Raw genomic sequence first — 25,541 nt, forward strand, 5'->3', positions numbered from 1 at the left:
GTGAGGTTTGGGGGAATCTGATTCATGTGGTGAAGTTTGGTGATGGTGGTGTGAGGTTTGGGGGAATCTGATTCATGTGGTGAAGTTTGGTGGTGATGGTGGTGTGAGGTTTGGGGGAATCTGATTCATGTGGTGAAGTTTGGTGATGGTGGTGTGAGGTTTGGGGGAATCTGATTCATGTGGTGAAGTTTGGTGATGGTGGTGTGAGGTTTGGGGGAATCTGATTCATGTGGTGAAGTTTGGTGATGGTGGTGTGAGGTTTGGGGGAATCTGATTCATGTGGTGAAGTTTGGTGGTGGTGGTGTGAGGTTTGGGGGAATCTGATTCATGGTGGACAAATGGTAGAGTCTACTTCCATGATACTGATGGTGTCATGATCAGTTCGATGATGTGTTTCACCCAGTTATTATTTAATATCAGTTTATACATGAGTACATATCTGCATTTCTAGTGGTATGGTAAGGGGGTAGGGAGAGAGGGTTGCACTCTGCCCCTGGCAGGCCAGATCACAAATACCTACATTGTGGATCTTAGTAGCTGAATCCAGAAGAAAATCAAATTCTTTCTCTTGTGAAGGACACAATCCCCTCTGAAATATTATTGAAGTTGACCTCTATTATGAATTCTCAAAAACAAATAGATCTAGAAAGTAATTATCTTAACATGCCACTTCCATAGCTTTACCTGTACGTCAGAAATGGTAGGTCACTGTAACTTTAAACTTTCCCCTGAGCATGTGCCTGAATTGACTGTACAGTGAAGCCAGCTCACCCAGAGCTCAAAGGTTCACATAACATTCTTTTTAATTTTCACTACTCTAGGTATAAACTCAAAGAATGGATTCTTGTCACATTTTGGTTTCAGAAGAGTAAAGCCCCCGTTGTCCTTAAAGGATTAAAGTTTCAGCAGCATTAATGTAGAAGAATCTGAAAACCAAGCAGCCCATTTGTAAATACAACAACAACTAGCATTTATATAACGTTTGTTTCATAGTAAAAACATCCCAAGGCGCTCCACAGGAGCGTTATCAGACAAAATGTGACAATACAAGTATTTCAACGCCGTGATGTCCATTCTGTCACCTTGCATCAAAAGAAAATTGGGCCTTGGGTCAAAGGAAATATAAAGAATTTTCGTTTTTTGTATATAAAAAGATTTTGCAGAATTGATGGAATTAGTTCAAAATTCAGCATAAATCCCTTCAAGTAACCAATAGAATACAGTTTGGGCACAGGCTGAGATCCATGGTTAAATTTAGGGGTAGCAATAGTGTTTCGCCTGTTTTTCGGGTGTAAAGCAGCCGCAACATGGTGGCTGGCTGAAAACAGCACTAATTTAAATACGCAAAGAAGAGTCCTGCACTTGTTTCAGGGTCCTTCTGCAAAATTCATAAAAAACTACATGGAACATGTTGCAAAGAACTGGTAGGGAAAGCTTTTTAACATTTTTTTTTTACTTTCCCCTCCTGTGGAGCCCGCTCCACAGCACTAGAGCGGGCCGCTGATGACCCCCTCCCACCCCCCATCAACGTTTCCCTTCTCCCCACTCCCAGGACTAATCTGAGGGCCGCTGCCACAGAGGCAGCAGGCCCAAATTCGATCCCCTCCTTCGGGTGAGGTGACTCTGGAGGCATGACAGGTGCTGGCAGCTCACCACTATTATTGAAATGCGACCTGAGGCCCAATTTCAGTCCCTCTCAAGATTTACTTGTTAGATTTTTACATTTACATTTTGCTAAAAAATACCTGACCAGAGGAGATCTTTATAAATACATCTGCGATGGGCCCAAACCAATTTCTCCCCCTTAGTCTGTTTGAAATAAACTCCTTCAAAATGATGATGAAAGATCTTTTAGAGATAGTCCGATGAGTGATGCATTGGAAACAAGCCAGGGAGTACTGTGGGTGAGGGGTATAGACTTTAGAAGTAAACCTGGAACTATTAACCATGGTGGGGAGGGGTACTGATTTTCCATTAACTTTGAGATCTGGGAGAGATGCCACACTTATCATTTTTAGCATCAGCATTTCACAGTCTTCAATTGGATGTGAAACGTGGTACTGGGAAAACTTGTTAGGTCGCTGGTTGACAAGTCGGTTGAGTCATATACTGGAAATAAACTTTTGGGTTTTGCTTTTGCACACTGAGGACACGTTTCAGTTTTATTGCTGCAGACAGCAATCAGCAATAGACCCAGAAAATTAAAGGACAGCAACATGTCACATGTTAGCTGAAACATTGTGTAGATATGGTGGTACCAAATTATACCTGTCTAAGCTATTCGATTTTATTTTTGGAATTTACTTATTCAAATCATGTGGAATTCATTTTTATTGTACCTATTTCTGTTTTAAAAATTAGCAAGGAGAGGAATGACAGGAAAAAACAACAGAACACTTTGTACTCAGCGACAGCATCGAGGACAGTCAGGTCAAGTGAGAGCCAGAGCTGGAGGCTGAATGCAAACAGCTCGCAAGCATTTAATTTGACAACCATCTGGAGGCGAGAATTTTGGCAATTTGTCTGGGTCGGAATCAAACGCAGGTTGTAGAGATGAAAGAGCAATGACGACAGCTAGTTCCCAGGTGTCGACAATGTGCACAGCAGTGTAAAGACACTCGGACACAGCAATGCAGTTCGACACATTTGCCCAATGGGAATAGAGGTTATCAGCTCTGACAGATGTTGCAAGTGGATCGCTTCCTATTGGTTCGATGGTCAACATAACACAGACAGGTCACTGGTGCATGCATCCATTGCGGGTGCTGTCAAACCTCTCGAGACTTTCTGCTAGATTTTTACATTTACATTTTGATAAAAAAATACCTGACCAGAGAAATTCTTTATAAATGCCTGTGCAATGTTGCTACATACAGCAACCAATTCTTCGCCATGGTTAAAAAGCATTAAATAACTGTAGAAATTATATTGTATATATAAGTTGTACATTATAAAGTAACAAGCAACAAGACATAGAATCATAGGGCTCTATTTTAGCACCCACTATCGGGTGCGTTCCTGGCGGGGGGGGCTCCAAAAATCGGAGAATCCCGGCGTGGTACCGGAGCCCGCCCCGAACCTGTGCACTTCCAGGTTCCCCGCTGACGCGCCGGTGTGCGCGCGCAGCCCCCGCTGGTGGGAATCCTGCAGGCAATTAAAGCCAGCGGGATTCCACTTGAAGGTATTTATTTGGGTATTTCAGGTCATTAACTGACCTGATTAAAGGATTATGTGGGATTTTAGAGCAAACTGGGACTGTTTCCCACACTGGGGGAAACACTCCCAGGTCAAATGGACGTGTTGCAGCTGTCAGCCTGTGGCAGCTGCAAAGGTCCATTTGACAGGTGGGTTGGGGGGAGACCCTCACTCATTGCAGGAGGCCACTCTGTCACTTGGGACAAAGTTTGGCCTCCACCACCCTCCTCCTGACAGTCAAAGTCACCAACCTGCACACTTACCCCGGGGTCCGGAGACATGTACCTACCTTGCGGACCCTCTCAGATGTACATCTTGCGGATGGGGGCCGCCGTAGATGCAGTCATGACCTCCTCGGAGGGCGAACAGCATCACCAGCCTCACCAGCCTCGCCATCCACGCCGTCCACCTCTGACATGTGGAGCTCCAAAACAGAGTGCTGTGACACATCCACCTGCACAGCAGGAGGGAGGGCAACCGCAGAGAGAGATGCGTCGCAGAGGGCACTACCCTCGCCACAGGGTCCACAGACCGAGGCTCAGCTTCCTGGACCTCTCTGAGCAGCAGTGCACACGGAGGCTCAGAGTCACTCGACATGTAGTCGTGGACATCTGCAGCCTCCTTCATGCTGAGCTGCTCCTGGCTGGCCCGAGCACCATCTTCTTACCTGTCGCTGTCAAAGTCACCACTGCCCTCAACACCTTCTCCCCCGCATCCTTCCAGGGTGCCACCGGGGACATCGCCGATGTCTCTCAGTCGTCTGCGCAAAAGAGCCCTGCAAATACACCTACACCCACTCTGCAATGACACAATGGGTGGCATCAGTTGTGGGTCTTCATAGTGATCCTCAGGAGAGGGCATTATTGCACAAACCAGACAGGATTCGCGAAGACATGGCAGTAGTGGTGCCAATATAATATGTAATGTGAGTTGGTCAGAAATTCAATATAAATAACACCCATGACAAACCCTCAAACACCCTTGTGCATCCCCTTCATGCTCACGACACGTTTGCCTTACGCTGCCTACTGCACATATGTGATGCATGCCCTGTGGCTGCAGCACAGGTAGTGGCAGGTTGAGTGAGGCTGGCCGTGAAAGAGATGCACGAGAGGGTGAGTATGAGATAGAGCCATGAGATTGTATGAGGATTGGTTTGAGTGGTAGTGGCGGGATGAGTACTGGCGAGGTGAGTAGGTGCAGGTAAGATGAGGATGAGGTTTGAGTGGGTATGAGGGGTGATGTGACAGAGTAGTGTTGGCAGTGCAGAAGGAGATGTGGGGTGGGGGCGGTGATGTGGCAGACGGAGTGTAGGGGAAAGACTACGTGTACTCACTTTGGCTGACCTACTGAGGTCATTGGAGCGCCTCCTGCACTGTATGCAGGTGGGCGATATGTTGGTTGCGCTGGTGACCTCCTCTGCCACCTCGAGCCAGGCCTTCCTGGTGGCAGAGGCAGGCTGCTTCCTCCCGCCCGCCGGGAGGAAGATCTCTGTCCTCCCCCTCCTCCTCACCCCATGTATTGATACCTGGGGCTCGATTTTAGGATCGTGTTTCCGGCGGGTTCCCAGCGGGGTGGCCCCAAAAATCCCGATCTCCGGTCACGTGACCGGATCGCGACGAAATCCCGGCCACTTCCGGGTACCGCGCTGACGTGCGGGGCTGCGCGCGCAAGCCCCGCTGGTGGGAATCCCGCAGGCAATTAAAGCCAGCGGGGTTCCACTTGAGAGTACTTACCTTGCTCGTTGTGGTCAGTTAATGAGCTGAAGCAGCTGTCAAAAGAGGAAGTGTGGGATTTTCGGTTCAAGGCAGTGAGTTTCCCACACTGGGGGAAACAGTCTCCCTCCAACCAGGCGTGTTGCAGCCAGCAGCCTGTGGCAGGTGCCAAGGTGCGCTCCACGGGGGAGAGCCCTCACCCACGCAGGAGGCCACCGCGTCACATAGGGCAACCCTTGCCCTCCACCACCCCCCGCCAAGCCAGAGGACAGACCGACACGAAACCGCAGCCCCAGTCCGAGGAACCACACACCTACCCTGCACAACCCCTCAGACCAACACCTGCCAGTTGGGTGGTGTGTGGAGACCCTTGGAGGACGAAGAGCATGACCAGCACCAGCAGCCTCGCAGTCCACGCCGTCCGCCGCAGAGACGTGGATCCCCCCAACACGGTGTTGTTGCACGCCCACCTGCACAGCAGGAGGGAGGGCTACCGCAGAGAGAGACGCGTCGCAGAGGGCACTACCCTCGCCACAGGGTCCACAGACCGAGGCGCAGCTCCCCGGACCTCTCCGAGCAGCAGTGCACAGGGAGGCGCAGATTCGCTCGACATGTAGTCGTGGAGATCTGCAGCCTCTTTCATGCTGAGCTGCTCCTGGCTGGCCCCAGCACCAACTGCTTACCTGTCGCTGGCAAAGTCACCACTGCCCTCCACACCTTCTCCTCCGCATCCTTCCAGGGTGCAGCCGGCTACACCGCCGATGTCTCTCAGTCGTCTGCGCGGAAGAGCCCTGCAAATACACCTGCACCGACTCTGCAGTAACACAATGGGTGGCATCAGTGGTGGGTCCTCATAGTGATACCCAGGAGCGGGCATTATTGGACACAACGGACAGGATTCGCGGAGACATGGCAGTGGTGGTGTCAATATAATGTGTGCTGTTTGTTGCTCTGAAATTCAATATGGGTAACACCCATGACAAACCCTCAGACACCCTTGTGCACCCCCTTTATGCTGACGAGACGTTTGCCTTAAGCTGCCTACTGCACATATGTGATGCATGCCCTGTGGCTGCAGCACAGGTGGTGGCAGGTTGAGTGAGGCTGGCCGTGAGGGAGATGCACGAGAGGGTGAGTATGGGATGGAGCAATGAGATTGTATGAGGAGTGGGTTGCGTGTTAGTGGCAGGGTGAGTACTGGCGAGGTGAGTAGGTGGAGGTCAGATGAGGATGGGGTGTGAGTGGGTATGAAGGGTGATGTGACAGAATAGTGTTGGCAGTGCCGAAGGAGATGTGGGGTGGGGGCAGTGGTGTGGCAGACGGAGTGTGGGGGAAAGACTTCGTGTTCTCACTGCGGCTGACCTACTGCGGTCATTGCAGCGCCTCCTGCACTGTATGCAGGTGGGCGATATGTTGGTGGCGCAGGTGACCCCCTCTGCCACCTCGAGCCAGGCCTTCTTGGTGGCAGAGGCAGACCGCTTCCTCCCGCCCGCCGGGGGGAAGATCTGTGTCCTCCCCCTCCTCCTCACCCCATCTGATGATACCTGGGGTGAGGCATCATTAAACTGGGAGCAGCCTTCCCCCTGGGCTGCTCCATGCTGCAATTTGTCCCATTGGTTGCAGCATCTGTCAGTGGAGGACTGCCCCTTTAACTAGAGAGCCTCCAGCTGACAGATTGTACTGCGCATGCGCAGCCCGACCGACACGCAGGCCAGCGCCGTGGACCCCGGAGGAGCAGGTAATTGATTCCTATTAGTGGGTTGCCTGCTACGATCGCGCGGGCAACCCACGAATTTCGCCGAGCGTGTTGACCACGCTCCCGGAGGACCACCCGCTGGGAACCCGCAGGCCTGCTAAATTCGGGCCCCTGGAGTGAGGCATCATTAAACTGGGAACAGCCTTCCCCCTGGGCTGCTCCATGCTGTAATTTTTTCTATTTGTTGCAGCATCTGTCAGTGGAGGACTGCCCCTTTAAATAGAGCGCCTCCAGCTGACAGATCTTACTGCGCATGCGCAGCCCGCCCGATGCGCAGATCACCAGCGGGAAACCCGGAGGAGCAGGTAAGTGGATCCAGTTAGTGGATTGGATCCTACAATCGCGCGGGAAACTGACTAATTTCACCGGGCGCGTTACCCACGCACCCGATAGCCCCCCCGCCGAGAACCCGCAGCCCTGCTAACATCGGGCCCATAGATTCTTACAGCACAGAAGCAGGCCATTCGCCCATCACGTCTCTGCCAGCTCTTTAAAAGAGCTATCCAATTAATCCCACTGCCTTGCTCTTTCCCCATGGCCCAGCAATTTTTTCCTTTTCAAGCATATATCCAATTCCCTTTTGAAAATTACTATTGAATCTGCTTCTACCACCCTTTTCAGATCATAACAACTCACTCCAAAAGAAAATTCTCCTCATCTTCCCCCCTGGTTCTGTTGCCAATTATCTTGAATCTATGTCCTCTGGTTATCGACTCTCTAACAGTGGCAACAGTTTATCCTTATCTACTCTACCAAAACCCTTGCAAGTGTACTTTGTGCACATCACAGAGCATTTAATATATATATATATATACACACAAATATATTTAACTGAAACCAACAACATTTAAATAAATAGAATTGCTCCCTACCTTCACTACAAGTAACAGTTATGTTTGGCTGTTCGACTGTGATGGGTAAAATAGCCAACAAAAATACATCAATTCCATAAACCCAGTCCCCTGTCCCAAGCTTTGCTTCGGTCTGATTTCGGGCTCAGCAAAAGGTGGCAATCTCATCGAGAGGCTATGCCTGTGGTCAATGACACTTACCTAAGGGAAAAATGTCTTAAGGGAGTCCTGTAAAGTGGAGTAATTGGAAACGACTATCACCTACAGGTCTAAATGGTTAAGAACTGGTGCAACTGGGAGAACCTTCACCACACGGACTGCAGCGGTTCAAGAAGGCGACTCACCACCACCTTCTCAAGGGCAATTAGGGATGGGCAATATATGCCGGCCTCGCCCGCGACACCCACATCCCATGAATGAATAAAAAAAATTCCATCTGTTCGGTCAAGTTCAAAGAGCACTCAATTGCCCAGTGTTAATTCATTCACGGCACCAGGTGCAGACTCAGACTGGTCTGGAGGGGACATTAGAAGGGGATGAAATTCAACTTCAGCGGGGAAGCAAAACAGGCGGCAGTGGATCGGCCACCTGTGATATACCCCGCCCGAATTTCCTTTCCATTGATTTTAATGAATTTCACGCCCTAGTTGTGGGATAAGGAAATTGCATGCAAGTCAAATTTAAAGGAATGGGAACAATTAAAGGAGAGCCTCATAATAGGGGGACGAAAATTCAGAAAGCCTTTGAAGAGCTTCAGAAAACATCTCAACCAATTAGCAGCCTTCTAAGAGACTGAAGGTGCAGGGGATTAAGAAGCAGGGCGGCAAAAATTAAGAGAAAGGGAACTCTAGATGCAAGCACGAGTCTGTAAACAAATGTCTGTAGCCCTCGTAGAATGATATAGCGCAGAGGGAGACTGTGCGGTCCATCGTACATGTGCTCTCAGCTCTTTACCTGATCTTCTGTTTGATGGCTACTGAAGTGGAGATGGTGTTGCATGCAGTGGTTGTGAGGAAAGTGGCCCTCTGTGCTACTCTATGGCACCATTCCCATAGGTCAGCATTGCAACATGCCTGCAAGGAGGTGCAGCCAAGTTTCAGGCCAAGTTAACTATTACTTTACCTACATGTGGTAGTCACTGGTATCCTTACAGCAGATGGCACAGCTTTGCATCTGCCTCTCTGCTGACCCAGACCTGAGATGATAAATCCCCATGGTTTTTGAGAAACAGATAGTGGCATCCGGATGGAGGCAGACACTGCTAGCTCCTTAACACCCTAGTATGCCTTCTTGAATGCAGTACCATGTAAAGCATGTGATTGGGGTACTGCTGAAGAACCATCCAATATAAGGATTAGCAAGGGACTCATATAGCATTAGGATGCCATCAGTGTCTGTTGACACAGCTTCTTTTGGAAAGTGGAGCCTCCAGCAGAGTTACGTCTGGGAGGTAATTTCACCTCTCTCTTCAGTCACCATTATATGGGTGTGGATGAGAGGACATGGACCATGTCTTGGATAGTCTGACTTCGATGGCCTCCCTCTGTAGGTCCTCCTCTTCTTCCGATCATTCCAACTTGGAGGATTTCCATTAGTGGCAGTAATGGAGCTGGGGACAAAAATATCATCTAAGGATAACTGGCACAAAAGCTCATGAAAGCCGAGGTGGCCATAGGGGAAAAAAAATCAACTAACGTTCACTGCCTTTTAAATGACCTCCCGCCTGAAAAGTCCTCCCCTAGAAAGCCCGAATGTTGGCTTTCCTACGTGGGGATTGGACTTGTTGCCCAGCAAAGCCAAACAAGGGGAACTAGCATGAGGGACTTCCGGGTCCCTTTTACGTACTTGGACAAGAGTTTCCACTGACTGCCCCAGAACCGATTGGAAACTTGAGTGGGACCGTTATGCCCGACTGCAACTGTTTCTGGGAGTAACGGAAATGAAAATTCGTTGTGTTTGTCTACAGAATAAAGCGGGCTCCAAAGTGATGTGCAACCTTCAAAGAAAGGCACTATTTGCATAATGGTGCATCGCTACCAGCTAAACACAATCCGGTCTCTTTTGCATTAATGCGGTCCTAATGTAATCAGCACATGGTCTGCTGGCAGCCAACAGCTGGTGCTGACTGACAATGCAGCCACCAAGGGGGTCTGGGGATAAAAGCTGCTTCAGTTCTGCAGTGAAGACCATTAATAAGAACAACTGACAATACACAGGAGATGTAAACAAAAAAGAGACAAACGAGATTATTAGACTTGTGTTTTTACAAGCTCTATAAACTAAAGCGGCGTAGTTTCATGATAAACGTCTTTATGTTAATAAATTCTCTCTAAATGCCACTCATGAATGTATTCAAGTTTTTGCAGTGAGGTCAATTCTATAATTAGTTTACATATTCATTCCGTTGACCTTTATTCTTCAGCTCTCCCCCTCCTTCACAGGATCCTGCTAGAATCGATGGTCAGAGAGCAGAGCTTAATGACTTCAATGCAACACTCCCCCCTCCCCCTCCCACCCCCACCAAACCCCCCCAACCCCCGCACAAAGCATACTGTGTATTTTGGATCTCCATTATCACTCTGAAAATTTAAGTACCTTCATAGTGAACAGGTATTAGAAAGGAAATAAATTTAACAGAGATATGTAATGCGGTAGTTGTCATTCATTCATTAGAAAACATGGATCACTAGGTAAGTATGAAATACTGGCATTACAGATCAAACTTTAATAGAAAAGCACTTGGATCTTAAAAAAACAAATATTGAATAAAATTTGAACCCCGTTTGAATTCTGACCTCACTGTAATGAGGGCAAATAGAAAATTTAATAAATAAAAAAACTATTAGTAACATCCTCCATTCATTGTTTACTTTCCCCGAGTTGAAATCATTTACAGCCTTGTGTACTTACATAGGATTTACAGTACAGAAACAGGCCATTTGGCCCAACTGGTCAATGCCGGTGTTTATGCTCCACACCAGCCTCCTCACATCTTACTTCATCTCACCCTATCATCATACCCTTCTATTCCTTTCTCCCTTGTGTGTTTATCTAGCTTTCCCTTAAATGCATCTATGCTATTCGTCGCAATCACTCCTTGTGGTAGCCAGTTCCACAGTCTTACCATTCCCTGAGTAAAGAAGTTTCTCCTGCCTAACTTCTATTTATGACTTCTGGTTTTGGAATCCCCACAAGTGGAAACATCTTCTCTGCATCTACCCTATCAAACCCTTTCATAATTTTAAAGACCTCTACTAGGTTATCTCTCAAGTCTTCATTTTTATAGGGAATTGGAATTGAGGGCAAATTATTGACCTGGTTAGGAAATTGGCCGAGCGGCAGGAGACAGAGAACAGGGATAATGGGCAGGTACTCAAATTGGCAGGATGTTTCGAGTGGTGTCCCACAGGGATCTGTGTTGGGGCCTCAATTATTCACTGTATTTTTTAATGACTTATATGACGGGACAGAGATCCACATATCCAAGTTTGCCGATGACGCAAAGATAGGCAGCATTGTAAGCAGTAGATAGAAGCATAAAATTACAGAGCGTTATTAATAGATTAAGTGAATGGGCAAAACTGTGGCAAATGGATTTCAATATAGGCAAGTGTGAGGTCATCCATTTTGGACCTAAAAAGGATAGATCAGAGTACTTTCTAAATGGTGAAAAGTTCAAAACGGTGGAGGTCCAAAGAGATCTTTGTCCATGTACATAGATCATTAAAATGTCATGGACAGGTACAGAAAATAATCAAAAAGGCTAATGGAATGCTGGCCTTTATATCTAGAGGACTAGAATACAAGGGGGTAGAAGTTATGCTACAGCTACACAAAGCCCTGGTTAGACCACACTTGGAATACTCTGTTCAGATCTGGGCACTGCACCTTAGAAAGGATATATTGGCCTTGGAGGGAGTGCAGCGTAGATTTACTAGAATGATACCTGGACTCCAAGGGTTAAATTACGAGAGATTACACAAAATAGGGTTGTATTCCCTGGGATTTAGAAGATTAAGGGAAGATTTGATTGAAGTTTTCAACATATTAAGGGGAACTGATAGGGTTGATGAAGAGAAACTATTTCTGCTGGTTGCGGAGTCTAGGACGAGGGGACATAGCCTAAAAATTAGAGCCAGGACTTTCAGCAGTGAAGTTAGGAAACACTTCTACACACAAAGGGTGATAGAAGTTTGGAACTTTCGCAAACGGCAGTTGGTTGTTCACGTTGTTCATTTTAAATCTGAGATTGATAGATTTTTGTTAACCAAAGGTATTAAGGGATATGGGGCTAAGGCGGGTATTTGGAGTTAGGTCACAGATCAGCCAGGATCTCATTGAATGGCGGAACAGGCTCGAGGGGCTTAATGGCCTTCTCCTGTTCCTATGTTCCTAGAAAAGAGTTCCAGCCTGTTGAGTCTTTCCTGATAGATGTACCCTCTCAGTTCTCGTATCATCCTTGTAAATCTTTTTTTGCAACTTCTCCAGTGTTTCTATATCCTTTTTGTAATATGGAGACCAGAACAGTACACAGTACTTTACGTTTAATATAACTTCTCTGCTTTTGAATTCTATGACTCTAGAAATGAATGTCAGAGTTTTGCTTGCATTTTTTATGGCTTTGTTAACCTGCGTTGCTACTTTTAATGATTTGTGAATCTGTACCCCTAGATCCCTTTGTGCCTCTACCCCATTTAGACACTTGTTTTCCAAGGAGTTGGTGGCCTCCTTATTCTTTATATATTGATCTAATGTATTATTAAAAATTTGAGGGTAGAAATTGTTCTGGGCCTGTTTTGCTGTGCGATAGAAATTGGTCCTCGGGCCTCATTTGCATACTTGGGACGAACTGCCATTGCTGATCGGGCCTCCACAGGCAGCTCGCCCCATGGGAGAAGCCAATTTTGGGCTGCCTGCCTCGCTGGCAGTGGCCCTGAGGTATGTCCTGGGAGGGAGATTTGGAGTAGGCCGGTCGCTACTCTTGTGGAGTCGGTGGAGTAATCCTGCTCCTCCTGGCTCCAATGGAAGGTGTTTTGCAAAAACAAAGTCAAAAAGTTATCTGTGGTTGGCCACCACGGAGGCCACTGAAGAATCCTGAGTGGGGTAGGTCCAACGCCTGCTCATAAAGTGGCCAATAGTCAAAGGGGTCCTTTAACAGGTGTTAGGCCCCTAAATTCCATATCCACCCAGGACACCTAAAAGATGGCTCCACAAGTTTGGCAGTCGGATCAACATCTGTGCACATTGGGCGCAGTCCATCCCACTGCTAAATTGGTATGCTCTGCGCCCGTTTTATGCCTGAAAAATGCATACCAATTTTGACCCCCTTGTTTATGTGTGCACTGTCAACTTCCGGTGTCCTGATTTTCGGTCACATTTTTATGTCAACATTTAACTTTGAAACTGCCTATGTAAACATTTTGGCCTAGAAATTTGTTGGCACTGCACCTGTTTTACAGGTATAAAACGGGCAACTAAGTGTCTAATATGGTGGATGTGCGCACATTCCATACTGGAAGTGCACTGCCCGCCATATTGGTAAAGGCTCCTGTATAGGCTTCCAGGGTCTGCATCTGAATCCGGCATTAGGACATTTGCATATGCAAATAGGGGACCAACACCAGTTTGAGGCCTCCTTTCCAAAATTTGTTAGTGACGGACTGCAGCAGGCCCCGTGCATGCTGCAGTCAGTATACTCAGGTGCTTGGCAGCCAAACCAAGGGACTGCTAGAGGCTGCCTCCCCGAAGGTAAGTTTTTATTTTCTTTTAAAACTTACCTTATTATGGGGTCGGGAAGAGCAGGAGTGCTCCTCCCAGCTCCATGTTAAGTTCGCTCCCCTACAAACTGTTACCTGACAAACAAATGCTCAGTTGGCATCCTCGGTGATATTGCATAGATGCCTCGTGGTTGTTTGAAAATAGCCTAGGCCATAAAGGTTGTGTGCAACCATCGCTTTCACAGCCACAGTTTTGGCAGATATTCGTGACCACATATCTTCATGTAATAGCTGGAACAGCTCCCCCCATTACCTCTTAGGTGAAGCAGACTCTTCATAGGATCCGCATAGTCTGTAACTTCTTTTGGAGTAGGAGATAATATTTTGTAGGGTGCCATCTCTTTAAATGTTCTCACTCTTCTCCATATGCTCCTGTTTCTCATCCTCCCCCATTTAAATATCAAAGAAAGGAGTGCCCATTTGCCCTCAAAGCCTCTCACAAAAATTTCCTGTTGGTCTCACGGTCTCCCAGGTAGAGGCAAGTCCAGCACTATGTGGGTGAAAAGCCAAAAAAAATGCTCCAAAGGCTCTTTTCCAGCTCTGGCAATTAATTGTAAACATTTCTGCGCGTGTAGTGCTTTTTACAATTTTCAGTGTTCAAAAACTCTTCACAGCCAATAGGGGTAACTTTCAACTTGGGCAGGGGTGCAAAACCCACAGTATCAGATCAATTGACCAAAAATGGTGTGTATAATGGGCAGCCAGTCCAATACTACCAGTTTTACACCCGCGCTGAACTTGAAAGTTATCCCATATGAAGTACAGTCATTGTTATAATGTGGGGAAACACATCGGCTAATTTTCACACAGCAAACTCCCACAAATAGCAATGAAATAAGTGACCGGATAATCTGTATTAGTGATTTTGGTTGAGGGATAAATGTTGACCAGGACACCAGAAGAACCCGTACGCTCTGCAAATAGTGCCATGGGATCACTTACATCCACCTGAGAAGGCAGACAGGGCCTTGGTTTAGTGTCTCATCTGAAAGACGGCACCTCAAACAGTGGAGCAGATCCCTCTACTGCACTGAAGTGTCAGCCCAGATTATGTGCTCAATTCTCTGGAGTGGGGCTTGAACCTACAACCTTCTGAAGTAAGGCATGTGGTGGTACCACCCTGTTAAAGTGGAGAAAGGAGTTTTAGGTCGTTCATGCGAGTAATTACTCTTATGAGAGATGGTTAAGCAAACTGTAAGATCCTGAATTAGTGACCCCCACCTTATTCAGAGTGCATTATGAAGGGTTAGATGTACAGTTGCTGCTTTTGGATGGTGAAGAGTGTGCTGATTCCAGGGTGCTCAAGAAAAAGAGAGAGCGTTCAATGTGTTTCCTTGCTTGCTCTGGCCAGGTCATTGAACCTCTTGTGGCACTGGTTTGCATTTCTGGGGATGAGAGAGTTGGCACTCATTGCAATGCCACTTCCCTCTACATGGCATGAGTGACCTTTTTGGTAGATTTCCCGCCATGAACACCCAGTACTCTGTCACTCCTATGTTCTATTTCTACAAGGATGATCAATAGGTCGGATTCCATGAAATTGTGACATCTTCTTCTCTATGTCATGCCATTGTCCCTTCTTTGTCTGCCTCTGCCAGCTTGTCTTATGTTAGACATTCTTGTAAAGTGGCACAAAAACAGTTATGGGGCATTTTATATTTTATATGGATTTTATGTCAATCACTACTCCAATGGATGTGCCAATGAGCTGACCCAGGAAATTATGGCATAAATACCTCTCCAGACCAACAGCAGGTGCAATTCATTTTCCATCAGTGTAAAAGTAGTGCAACTCACCATATGGAATTTCTATTCCTACATCTATTGAAAATTTTATTAAATGTCAAGCATGACATGCCTTTAACAAATGAAAGCTGGCTGTCCTTGATTAACACACATCTCTGTAAATACTTGCTAATTTTATCTCAAATTATAGATTCTAAGAGTTTGCCCACAACTGACGTTAGACTAACTAATCTATAGTTGCCTGGTTTATACTTCTTTCCCTTCTTGAACAAGGCACCAGTTAATCTAGAGTCCCATGGCACAATTCGCATATTTAAGAAGAATTGAAAAATTTTGGCCAGAGACATTTTGATTTTTATAAGCTTTTTATTGGCTTCATTTTCTACTTGTTAAGGGTGTTAAAGTGAACTTCTGCTATGACAGGTTTGCTAAACTTCACAAACAGCGGAATCATGGGGCTGCCTCAGAGAAAACGGCAACATTCCTCCATAGCCACTAATTTTTCATCTTACACGAACAATTTCTCTGTTAAAGGCTCGAATAGTTGACACCCCAGAAACTAGGCCGTGTATCTCACAACGTGCTACAGTGATAAGCATGGCATATGGAACGATATTGTAGTGAATTTTGTAGTACATGTAAAAATGTAATATTGTAGGATATACAAGATTGTGAGTGATCTTTAATATATCAGTGTGTCATAAGTAAGGGGTGCGTAAATTTAGACCGGTAACTGCCCGTAGTTGTTTTGTTCATTTTATTCTGAACATATTTCAAAGGCACGGGCTACAATCATGACCGTCTCCAGATATTTTGATGCACAATTTTCATTTTCCCTTTATACTTGTACAAATTTGTTCTGAAGTCTTAACATAGTTTGATATAAAGACACAACAATTTAGCTTTAACTTTGCTGACAATCCTGCCAGTTACGATTGAGATACGGTAAATGGAATGATTTAAGGTTTGCATTTGCATAGCTACAGGCAATTTTAGAGCAGAGATGGCAGTCCAATTCATTCAGAGCTGACATACATTCTTTTTCCTTTCAGCATACTGCTGTGTGGTAATGCTGCTGACCTTTTCATTTTACATCGTACACGTTTCACCACTTCAGTCAGCTGGGAAATCTATGTTCAGGGAGTAACCCTTTATGTACTTCATATTCATGCCACAAAACAGAATCTTCTTTGCAACTATTAATATCTCTTGGCTTTTATTTTTATAAATCTGTTCAGTATTCTCAGCTAGAATTGGAGAAATGTATGGGTCATTTTTACCTCTGAAAAATTCTCTGAACATATAACGTAGCAGTAATTTTCTTTTGTTTTGTAGGAGAATGTCATTGTCTTCTCAAGGTTTAAGGTCGTACTGAATTATATTGAACACAACATTTCTAGGGTGAGTTAAGTGCTGGTACGTCATATTGGACCATTCACACATTGCACTGCAGTAGACTGACACTAGCAATTCCATTTCCTTCTCCTCCTTGAATTTCTAATTTTACGAAATGGACTCCTGGTGTAGACAGTCCCTCACCTGCCCAGAGCGGGAATTTGGGTGCATGTTCCCCATGATTTTCCATCCATTTAAATTAATAGGGACAGAAGATTGTAGGTGAGGGACTGTGTGCCTGAATTGCTGTTATATGCTGGCAGTGGGCGAGGCTCCACATCGGGTGAATAATTTCATAAAATTACCCTCTAATCTTAGCTGGTCCAACTGGGAGAAGTATTGAGTGGAAGTAACCTGCTTCTCCAAGGAGACCAAGAAAAGGAAAAATTCCCTCTTGCGCAATATCTAGCCCTTTTATATTATGTAAAGTGGTCCAAAGGAAGTGCCAATCAAACCTCTGTGCACTAATCTCCCTTATTTACCTTTCTTCCTGGCACTGCCTCTATTTACGCCGGGAAACCTGCAATTCCCATTGGTAAATGGGAAGAAATTTGGCTCCACGTTTCATTTTAACTGGAGATCCACTGGGGTAGATTTTCAACTTGCTGCCTATGCTAAAACCTGACTTTGTAGATCAGCTGCCCATTATAGAAATGGAAATGAAAATGTGGTGGTTTCTATAATGGGCGGCTGATCTGCAAGACCAGTTTTACGCCCAGCTGGCAAGTTGAAAATCTGCCCCACTGAGTCTCCAGCACTGTTAGGTATCCAGAAGGCAGCTCCTTTATATTAAAGAATGCTATTGAGCACAGGGGAACTGTGCATCTGCAGTCAACACTACTCCATTCATGTACAACCATTTGTTAAGCAACTAACTTAACAACATTAGCAGAAGACTTGAAAGAGCAGAAGAAGATTTCTTGCAAATGTGTGCTGGGGAGAAGGAAATACCCGATTTAAAAAAAATAGTTTACAACATGGGATGAACTGATTAGAATTTTTTTTTACGTACGTTAATTTATTGGTTTTAAACTAATAGCATATCAAGCCATCCAATGCTTCATTAAAGATATAACAAACACCTGTCCCCAAGCATTTTAATAAACAAAAATTATGCCTTGGAGAAAATTGTTTTGTTGAAATTGTATCCACGGTTTAAAAACATGCCCTTGTCACTGTAGTGGTTGCCAAGGTGTAGGCGACCCCTGGAATTTTTATTTGGAAAAGTTCTGCTGAATTAAAGGCCTGTGGTTTCAGGTGGCAATCCCACAATTTCAGGACTTTGTGCATCAGCAACAGGGTAAGAATTGCACAAAAGTAGAAACTCAAATGTGCACAGTAAGTATATAATGAATACAGGACAGAAGCTAAATATCATTTGTTCAGAAAATATAAGGGTAGGTTTTGTGTACCTGACCCCAATGAATCTTCCAAGGTCTGACCTAATTACATATTCCCAGTGTGTAATTTGCCAGTTACAAGGAGCTCACAGATTGAGGGCAGGGTATCTGGTGCAGTTGCAGCTATTCAATGGCTAAGACAAACCTTGGGAAGTAGATTTTGTTACTTTTGTTTGCAGTCTACAGAGTTATAATGGAGCGAAGACCCCAAATTTTATGATGCCAAAATAGAACTGCTGCTGCAAGAAGTGGCATAAAGGAAAGTGGTCCTTTTGGCACTTCAGGGCATCCTTCCCAGAGGAGAGCACTCAGAGTGCATGGCAGGAGGCAGAGGAATGTGTTTGGACAAGTCAGGAGCGTAAGGGAATAATCACCACTCGCCTGGATGAGTGCAGCTGCAACAACGCTGAAGAAATTCAACACCATCCAGGACAGAACAGTTTGCATGATCAGCGCTCCTACCCCTGGAGTCGATGGGCCAGATTTTGCTGTCAAAGTAACGGTGAGGCTGATGGTGCTCGCTGTTACTTCTGCGTAAACGGTACAGCAACTTCAGGCAAGGAGTGGATGCGTGGTTAAACTCAAATATCCAAAGGTTACTGTCCGGGATGTGCTACTCTGCCGTTAGCTTTGTGAAAACGGCACTTTGCTGTCTGCCTCACCACTGAAATGCATTGAATGACGTGAAGTTGCTGTATTTGCACGGTAGATACAAACTAAACTAGCCACAGAAAGTTAAGTCTTGTCATTTCAAGGTGATAATTGTTAATCTCTCTGGCACTGAAAATGAACTATTACACGTGTGGAGTCTCATTCATTCAGGTATTAATTGTTGGAGATTTTAAAAATGTTAAATTTAACATTTAAACTTTTTAAAAAAACTTTTCCTTTCTGTCTCTTTTTTCTCTCTCTTTTAATCCAATCTTTCTTTCCCTCTCTTTATTTCTCTTTCTGATTTGACATTGAATTCACCCACTCTAATTTGCACTTCCTTCTCAGTCCTTCCGCTGTTTGTTTCTCAATCCTACAATCTGATTGGTTAAGGAGATACACAGTTGCTTGCCCTGTTCACTCAGGTCCCAGATGCCCTGTTTCCCTCGTTCCCTCGCTGCGACATTATCAATTCACACTTTTAGCAACTTAATGGGCAAAAATGATTTGAGCAAAAGGGTGCAGGTTCAAGTCTAACTTATGGCAGACGCCGTTTGATGCCCTGCTATAGCAAAATCTGGCCCAATATCTACTCCCTCATCACCAGCACACTGCGGCTGCAATCTATACAATCCATAGGACTGACAGCATCAACTCATTTCAACAACAGTTCCCTCCCCTGCGACCTCTACCACTGAGATGGACGAGCAGCAATATCATGGGAATACCATCATCTCTTAGTTCCCCTTCAAATAACTGACTTGCACATATGTCATCGCATCGGTCATAGGGGTCAATATCTTGGAATTCCCCATCTAGTGCCATCATGGAAACAACATCCCCACAAGCACTGCAGCAGTTCAAGAAGGCCCACCAACATCTCAACTAGGATTGGTAATAAATGCAGCCTTGCCAGTATTGCCAACATCCCGAGAACAAATGATTATTTTTAAAATTATGGCTGGAAGAATATAGCCACCACGATAAGCAGATTCTGCTTGATGTACATTTGCATACCTAGATAGATTTCTCACAAGTGAGGGAAAATTAGGATCCATTTCTGAAACACATTTAACACCGGTGAAAGCCAGCAGTAAATTCACTGCAACCTGTCCTGGGAGAATCTGCAGCACTGTCACCCTTTAGGGGTATGAAATACTGTATCCTACCATACTTAAGGAATATGTCACTTCCATGGGCATGAGCAGGAATTCTGCAAACGCACTGGTTATAACTCTAGATAGCGAAGCAATACTCCATTTAGCAATCAGGCCAAGAAATAAAACTGTCAAAAAGTTGAAAATATAATTAATATAACAAATAGATTTCTTACCTCTTTGAGATCCCAAGTTAGGTTTGCAACTTTATGTCCCGGCTCTGGCTGCCAAGGGGACAATGTGATAGCTGTTTTCCATGACGACGAGGATGAGGTTGTGTTAGGCAGCATTGATGTTGCGGCTGGCCCAGGTTGCCATGGCAGCGTGGACTCTGTCCAGCTAGGGGCAGGTGTGTTTTGCGGAGGTTGGTCACAATTATCACCCTGATAGCCTTCTTCACAAACACAAACATAGCCGTTAGCGTGGCTGCTGCAGTTGCCATGGTGACAGGGATTGCTTCCACATTCATCTATTCGATCCTGGAAGCAAAAAGAACACAATATTACTCATATTTATTTAGCCTGTTGGAGCTAGATTGTTTTTTTCAATAGTAGAATATATTTTAACCTCTGAAAATCACTCCTGAGTTGCATTCATATGTATCAACTTCCCCTCGCCTCTCAAGACACCTCCTGTGATACACATAATGTTCCCTGTTAAAATATGGGCAAGTGACCTGTTCCCAGGCATCTTTGACGCCTTTCTGTAACGTGTCACTCAGAACCAGTAGAAAGCAGTTTTAGGGATGATTCTGCCTTCAATTTTTCATCTCTTCCTGAGAAATGCCTCATCTTTGCTTGACACCTCCCATTGACAACACAGCTTGTATTGCAGAGTCATCTCAAAGGGAATCTTAGTCATAGCACTCTATGATGCAATGCTTTGGCATGTCAAAACACTGTTCCATGACAACAATCAATGTTGGAAAGAGAATAATTAAGTTGAGGTGTTAATGATAGAATTGAGCTTATATCCGGTGATGAACCAGCCTTCCGTCAAGCAGTAGGCCGTGAGATGAGATCCATTGATGAATAAAGCAAGGTAATGCAAGGTTGATTCAACAGTCAATCTTGCATTACCCAGCCCATAAGCCAAGACTGACTAGTTCTTCGAGGCTGACATAACAGTTTATCTCTCGTAGTGTGTGGACACTGTATGGTTGGTCATGTTTTTTTAAAATTCATTCTCAGGATGTGGGCATCGCTGGCAAAGCTAGCATTTATTGCTTAGCCCTAGTTGCCCTTGGGAAGGTGATGGTGGGCCTTCTTCTTTGCTACAATCCATGTGATGGAGGTGCACTATGGTAAAAACATAGCTACTTGGAGGTACTGTAATAGACAGCACCATGATAAATTGTACTGTTAATCAATACAATTTACTCCAAAATTGAAGATGGCTACATACTAAACTGGCCATACAACAATTAATATACTTATATGGGTATAAAGTGAGCCTGATTAACTGGTACACATGGGAATGACACAAGATGATTGGCCTGCCAATAATTATTCCTCTCCATCCTTTTGGGGAAATGTCAGGCTTCTTCATGGTAGCCACTCAGGCAAAGGTATTGCCATGTGATGAAATCACTGGTGTGAACCTGTGGCCCAATATTGCCTTGCACAATGTGTTAATATGTCAATATGCCACAAAACAAGTTCAACAGTGTGGGCCCCTGCTCAGTGAATACGTGTTCAAGTGCACAATGGAATGTAATTGAAGTACATGGAGGACATGACCACAGAATTAACAAGCATCAAGCAGGACTAGAGATTAGCAGAATTTCAAAACAGAAAGCCCAGCCATCTCCCCTTGACCTTCAACGGTACCACCATCACTGAGCCCCCCCATCATCAACATCTTGGGGGTCACCATTGACAAGAAGCTTAACTAAACAAGCCATATCTGCACCATAGCTACAAGAGCAGGTTAGAGGCTGGTTACTCTGTGACAAGCAGCTCTACTCGTAACCTCTCAAGCCTCTCTACCATCAAAAGGTTTATTTCAGGGGTATGATGGAATACTCACCACCAATCTAGATGGGTGCAACCACAACAACATTCAAGAAGCTGGACACCATCCAGCTCAGAGTATTTTGCTTGAGTGGCGCCTCTGTCACCGGCCTCAATATCCATCCCCTGTAACACGGGCCCATTGTGGCTGCAGTGCATGCGATCTAACTCACCAAGGTTACTTCAACAGCACCTCAATCCCCTGCGATCTCTACCACCAAGAAGGACAACAGCAGTAAAGTTGTGGCAACACCATCACCTCCAAGTTCATCTCCAGGTCACACACTATTTTGACTTGGACATATATTGCCATTCCCTCGTCGTTGTTGGGTCGATATCCTAGAATTTCCCACCGAACACCATTGTGGAAGCATATTTACCAAAAGGACTGCAGTGGCCCAAGAAGAAGGCCCACCACCACTTCTCTAGGATTGGCCAATAAATGCATCCTTGCCAGCGTGATTCACATCCCGAGAACAAATTTAAAATTTAGCAAAGGCTATACTAATTAACTGAAACAAAAGCTGAATAAATATCCAGTTAGGAATGCAATTGAAGGTTGTAGGGATAAGTATAGACTGAGATAAGCAAATAGCTCCTGGAACTTGCTACTGGCATCAAGGAAATATCATCTGCGGAATGCAGCAGGTTCGAGTTAATAGTGGAGATGGACAGATATTCTGGAATTTTTCTTAACTGCCTCGGGGATGAGGGAGAAATTTGGAATAGTTTTTGTTCAGCAGATGAAATAGGAGGTAAAGTCTATGATAGAATTTGTCCACGTGAGCATAAATTGTATATGGTCTGTGGAAGCAGTGGGCTGGATGGGTTTTCCACTGAACTTAAAATTCAAGTTTTTAAATTGTGTTAAGTGGATACGTACTGAACAGTGTTACACATTAAACAGGACTATAGGCTAAACTGTTGTATCTAGCGAAACAGTAGACAACGAACAGGGGGTAAACTCTGAACAGGAGTATGCACAGGTGGTCTGCAGTTTCAACACATTGCTGTACTAACACTCCGCACCATAGAGTACTGGGACATAGCTGGGTGGTCAGGAATAGGAGGTTAGGCCCTTCCCTACCAGTATAAATCATCCTGGGCTGCTCTCAGGTACCTTCTCCTGCAATAGGTAACAGGTGACGTTGACAGAAATCTGTGTACAGCCTGCCTGCACGTCCTTTGGTCCTGGTGCAATGGTGTACGATATAAGTGCTCAGGCACTTAAAGCAAAGAGGAGGGGGAAAAGAAAGTGAAACGATACAAGCACAGGAATCTTTTTTTTTTACTGGTTACAGTGCAGGCTAAGGTTTATGCTTTGCAAATTCGTGGTTAATAGTCTCAGTTCTGTTGCCTGCTATCACCCACCAATGTCAAATATTTTCTCACACGTGAAGTTCTTCAACCAATCACATTTAGAATTACAGTCCAAGAAAGCTTGTCTCCTTTTGGAGCATGCACAGCACTGTGACTAAAATATAACATTTTCTCCTTCTATTATTTATGGGTAGTATGATAATGCTTTAGCTGCCTTAAGGGAAGTACAAGTCTGCACAATATTTATCAATCACTGTAGAGCGAGTTCTGCCGTTGAACACCTCACACTTTTAGATAAGACTGCTGAACGTGTAAACTATCATTTCAACCTTAAATATCAAACATTATGACCATCCTAAACAAGCCACAATTTTATTCAGGTATCAGGTTAAATAGCATTTATTTTTTTCGCTCTCATACATTCTTCTTGTTCTTTGCCATTCTCTTGAATTTTCTGTCTTTCAGTCAATATTTTCTGCTCACATTCTCCATTTTAATTCCTCTTATTATATCTCTTTTGGAGTCTTACACACTCCCATTCTATCATTTTGTGCCCTGCTTCCTTCCATTATTTCTCTCTTTTATTCTTTCTGCCTCACACACCCTTTCATGATTTTATTACAGATCCAATTTACAGCAAATGAATGTTGGTGCTGAGCAAGATCACACTAACATGGTTACCATGACGCGAGATAACATTTATAATAGCTAAATAAAATACTCAAGGTTCTGTTCATTTGCACAATTCATTATTGAACAGTGAGATAAAGCCTGGAGCCCATTTCATTTGCAGTAACTTGCCACTGATTGCAGCATTATGGTGAGCTGAGCTTCATTAGTAGGAGTCATTTTAACAAAGCAAGGTCATCTGTGAGATTCAGCCTCCATCTCTGCCGTGCAACTGAAATTGCTGTGGCAACCATCACGTGGGGCTATAGTACACCTCCAAGTAAATCTCATAGCTAACGACGCACTCTAAAAAAGAAAATCTGACAAAATATAATGGCCTTTTTATTAAAAACCAGTGTTGAAATTGGTAAATAATGAATCGTGAGTTTATGTTTTGTGGCACAAATAATGTTGAACCCACTTTTCAAATCAATTACTCTGCTGGATAATGCCTGTCACAATGAACTGTCTAAACAGAAGCATTAGGAGGCTAAGGTTAAGCCCATGACATCACAAGCGTAACAGGCCATGGTGAGCAGGGTGCATTCTAATGTGCGGTACAATTGAAGATATTTGTTCAGGATTTTAAATCTCTGAGCATTATAATTCTGCCAAGGAATCCAGTCTTTGATAGAATTTAAATGTGTGCCTTATTATTTTAGAATGAATAGTAAATTTAAGTCTTTCAAAACCATGGAGTCTTTTTGAATTATATCTGTACCAAGGTTAGAATTTGGGGTCTATTCCAAAGATTCCATTCATAAAAATATGAACTAGCAATCTTATATTCATCATTATATTAACACCCCAAACCTTAGGCACATCCTCTCTTCATACTTCATGGCTCAGTCCAGCTCACTCAGCGGAGGCCAGATATGAGTAATATATGCAAGAAAACGCATGCACACAGGGACCTCATTAATCCCTTTCTTGGTCGACTGTGTTTTGTATCTGCTAGAGGAAAATAATGTACCAGCAGAGTGCTCCCAGACCTCATGTCTGTCCTGAGGGCAATCTGGGACCAGTATCTCCTCCACTCTCAAAGCCTCTGCCAGGCCTCTGCTCTGTTCTCCCTCCATTCTCTCCTGGATCTTTATGTTTGTAACCATTCACCTTTTGGACATATATGCAGTAATTCATAATATTGCAATCATAATTTATCAGGTATTCGTATGAAAAATTAATTGGGTGTTTATACAATTGATATTTGTTTATCTACTGGGTATTTATATAACAATTTATTGTATTGAATAATGAGTCAGTTCAATGTATAAATAAAAAGATTTTGATCATATCTTGCAAATCTGATTGGTCCATGCTAACCACGTATTGGTAAAGCTATCACTCATCAATCTCCGCACTCCTGGCCCAACTATTACTCTACAGTCCGAGCCCTCGCCTCGCTGCTCCCTTCCACCTTGTTCCCAACCTCCCCGCTCCCTCCAAGACTGAGCCTGAACCCTAGACCGTCCACTCTCTAAGCTGGAGCCCCATATCCCAGCATGCCCACTCCCTTTCAACCCCAGGCCCACAACCCTTTTTCCTTCCAACTCAATCTCTAAATTCCATTGCTTTGTGCAAAGGCAACAAGATGACACATTTAAGTGCTCTGGTCAGACCGGTCTTTTAATATTGCATCCAATTCTGTTCACCGAGACACAAGGGGAATATTCAAACACTGGAAACAGCGCAATCAAGAACCATAAGGCTGATCCCTTGTGTTAAAGGTTGAAGTTTTAAGACTGGAGGAAACTTGAGCTTTTTAGCTCAGAAAGAAGTTGTCTTGAGGTATGTAAGATAATGGAATGGACTAGATAAATCCTGAATAATACTTCAAATTAAATTATGAGAGTGGGACAAAGGGACACATAAAATGTAAATTTAAGACTGATGTCAG

General features: G+C 44.5%; 1 protein-coding gene and 1 long non-coding RNA gene across 2 annotated transcripts in view; one reads left to right on the forward strand and one right to left on the reverse strand.

The window, feature by feature from the left end:
• LOC137331337 (uncharacterized) overlaps positions 1-2,900 on the forward strand; it is a 36,338-nt gene extending 33,438 nt beyond the window's left edge. The window contains exon 3 of the long non-coding RNA XR_010965429.1: positions 2,362-2,900. This is a non-coding gene — a long non-coding RNA (uncharacterized lncRNA). The remainder of the gene's footprint in view (positions 1-2,361) is intronic.
• The window catches only part of dner (delta/notch-like EGF repeat containing), a 227,826-nt gene that overhangs the window by 131,490 nt on the left and 70,795 nt on the right, over positions 1-25,541 (reverse strand). Inside the window, exon 2 of the mRNA XM_067995064.1 lies at positions 19,820-20,122. Within this exon, the coding sequence (XP_067851165.1) occupies positions 19,820-20,122 (303 nt within the window). The remainder of the gene's footprint in view (positions 1-19,819; positions 20,123-25,541) is intronic.

This window comes from Heptranchias perlo, chromosome 13 (genome assembly GCF_035084215.1).
Source record: "Heptranchias perlo isolate sHepPer1 chromosome 13, sHepPer1.hap1, whole genome shotgun sequence".
NCBI classification, from domain to species: domain Eukaryota; kingdom Metazoa; phylum Chordata; class Chondrichthyes; order Hexanchiformes; family Hexanchidae; genus Heptranchias; species Heptranchias perlo.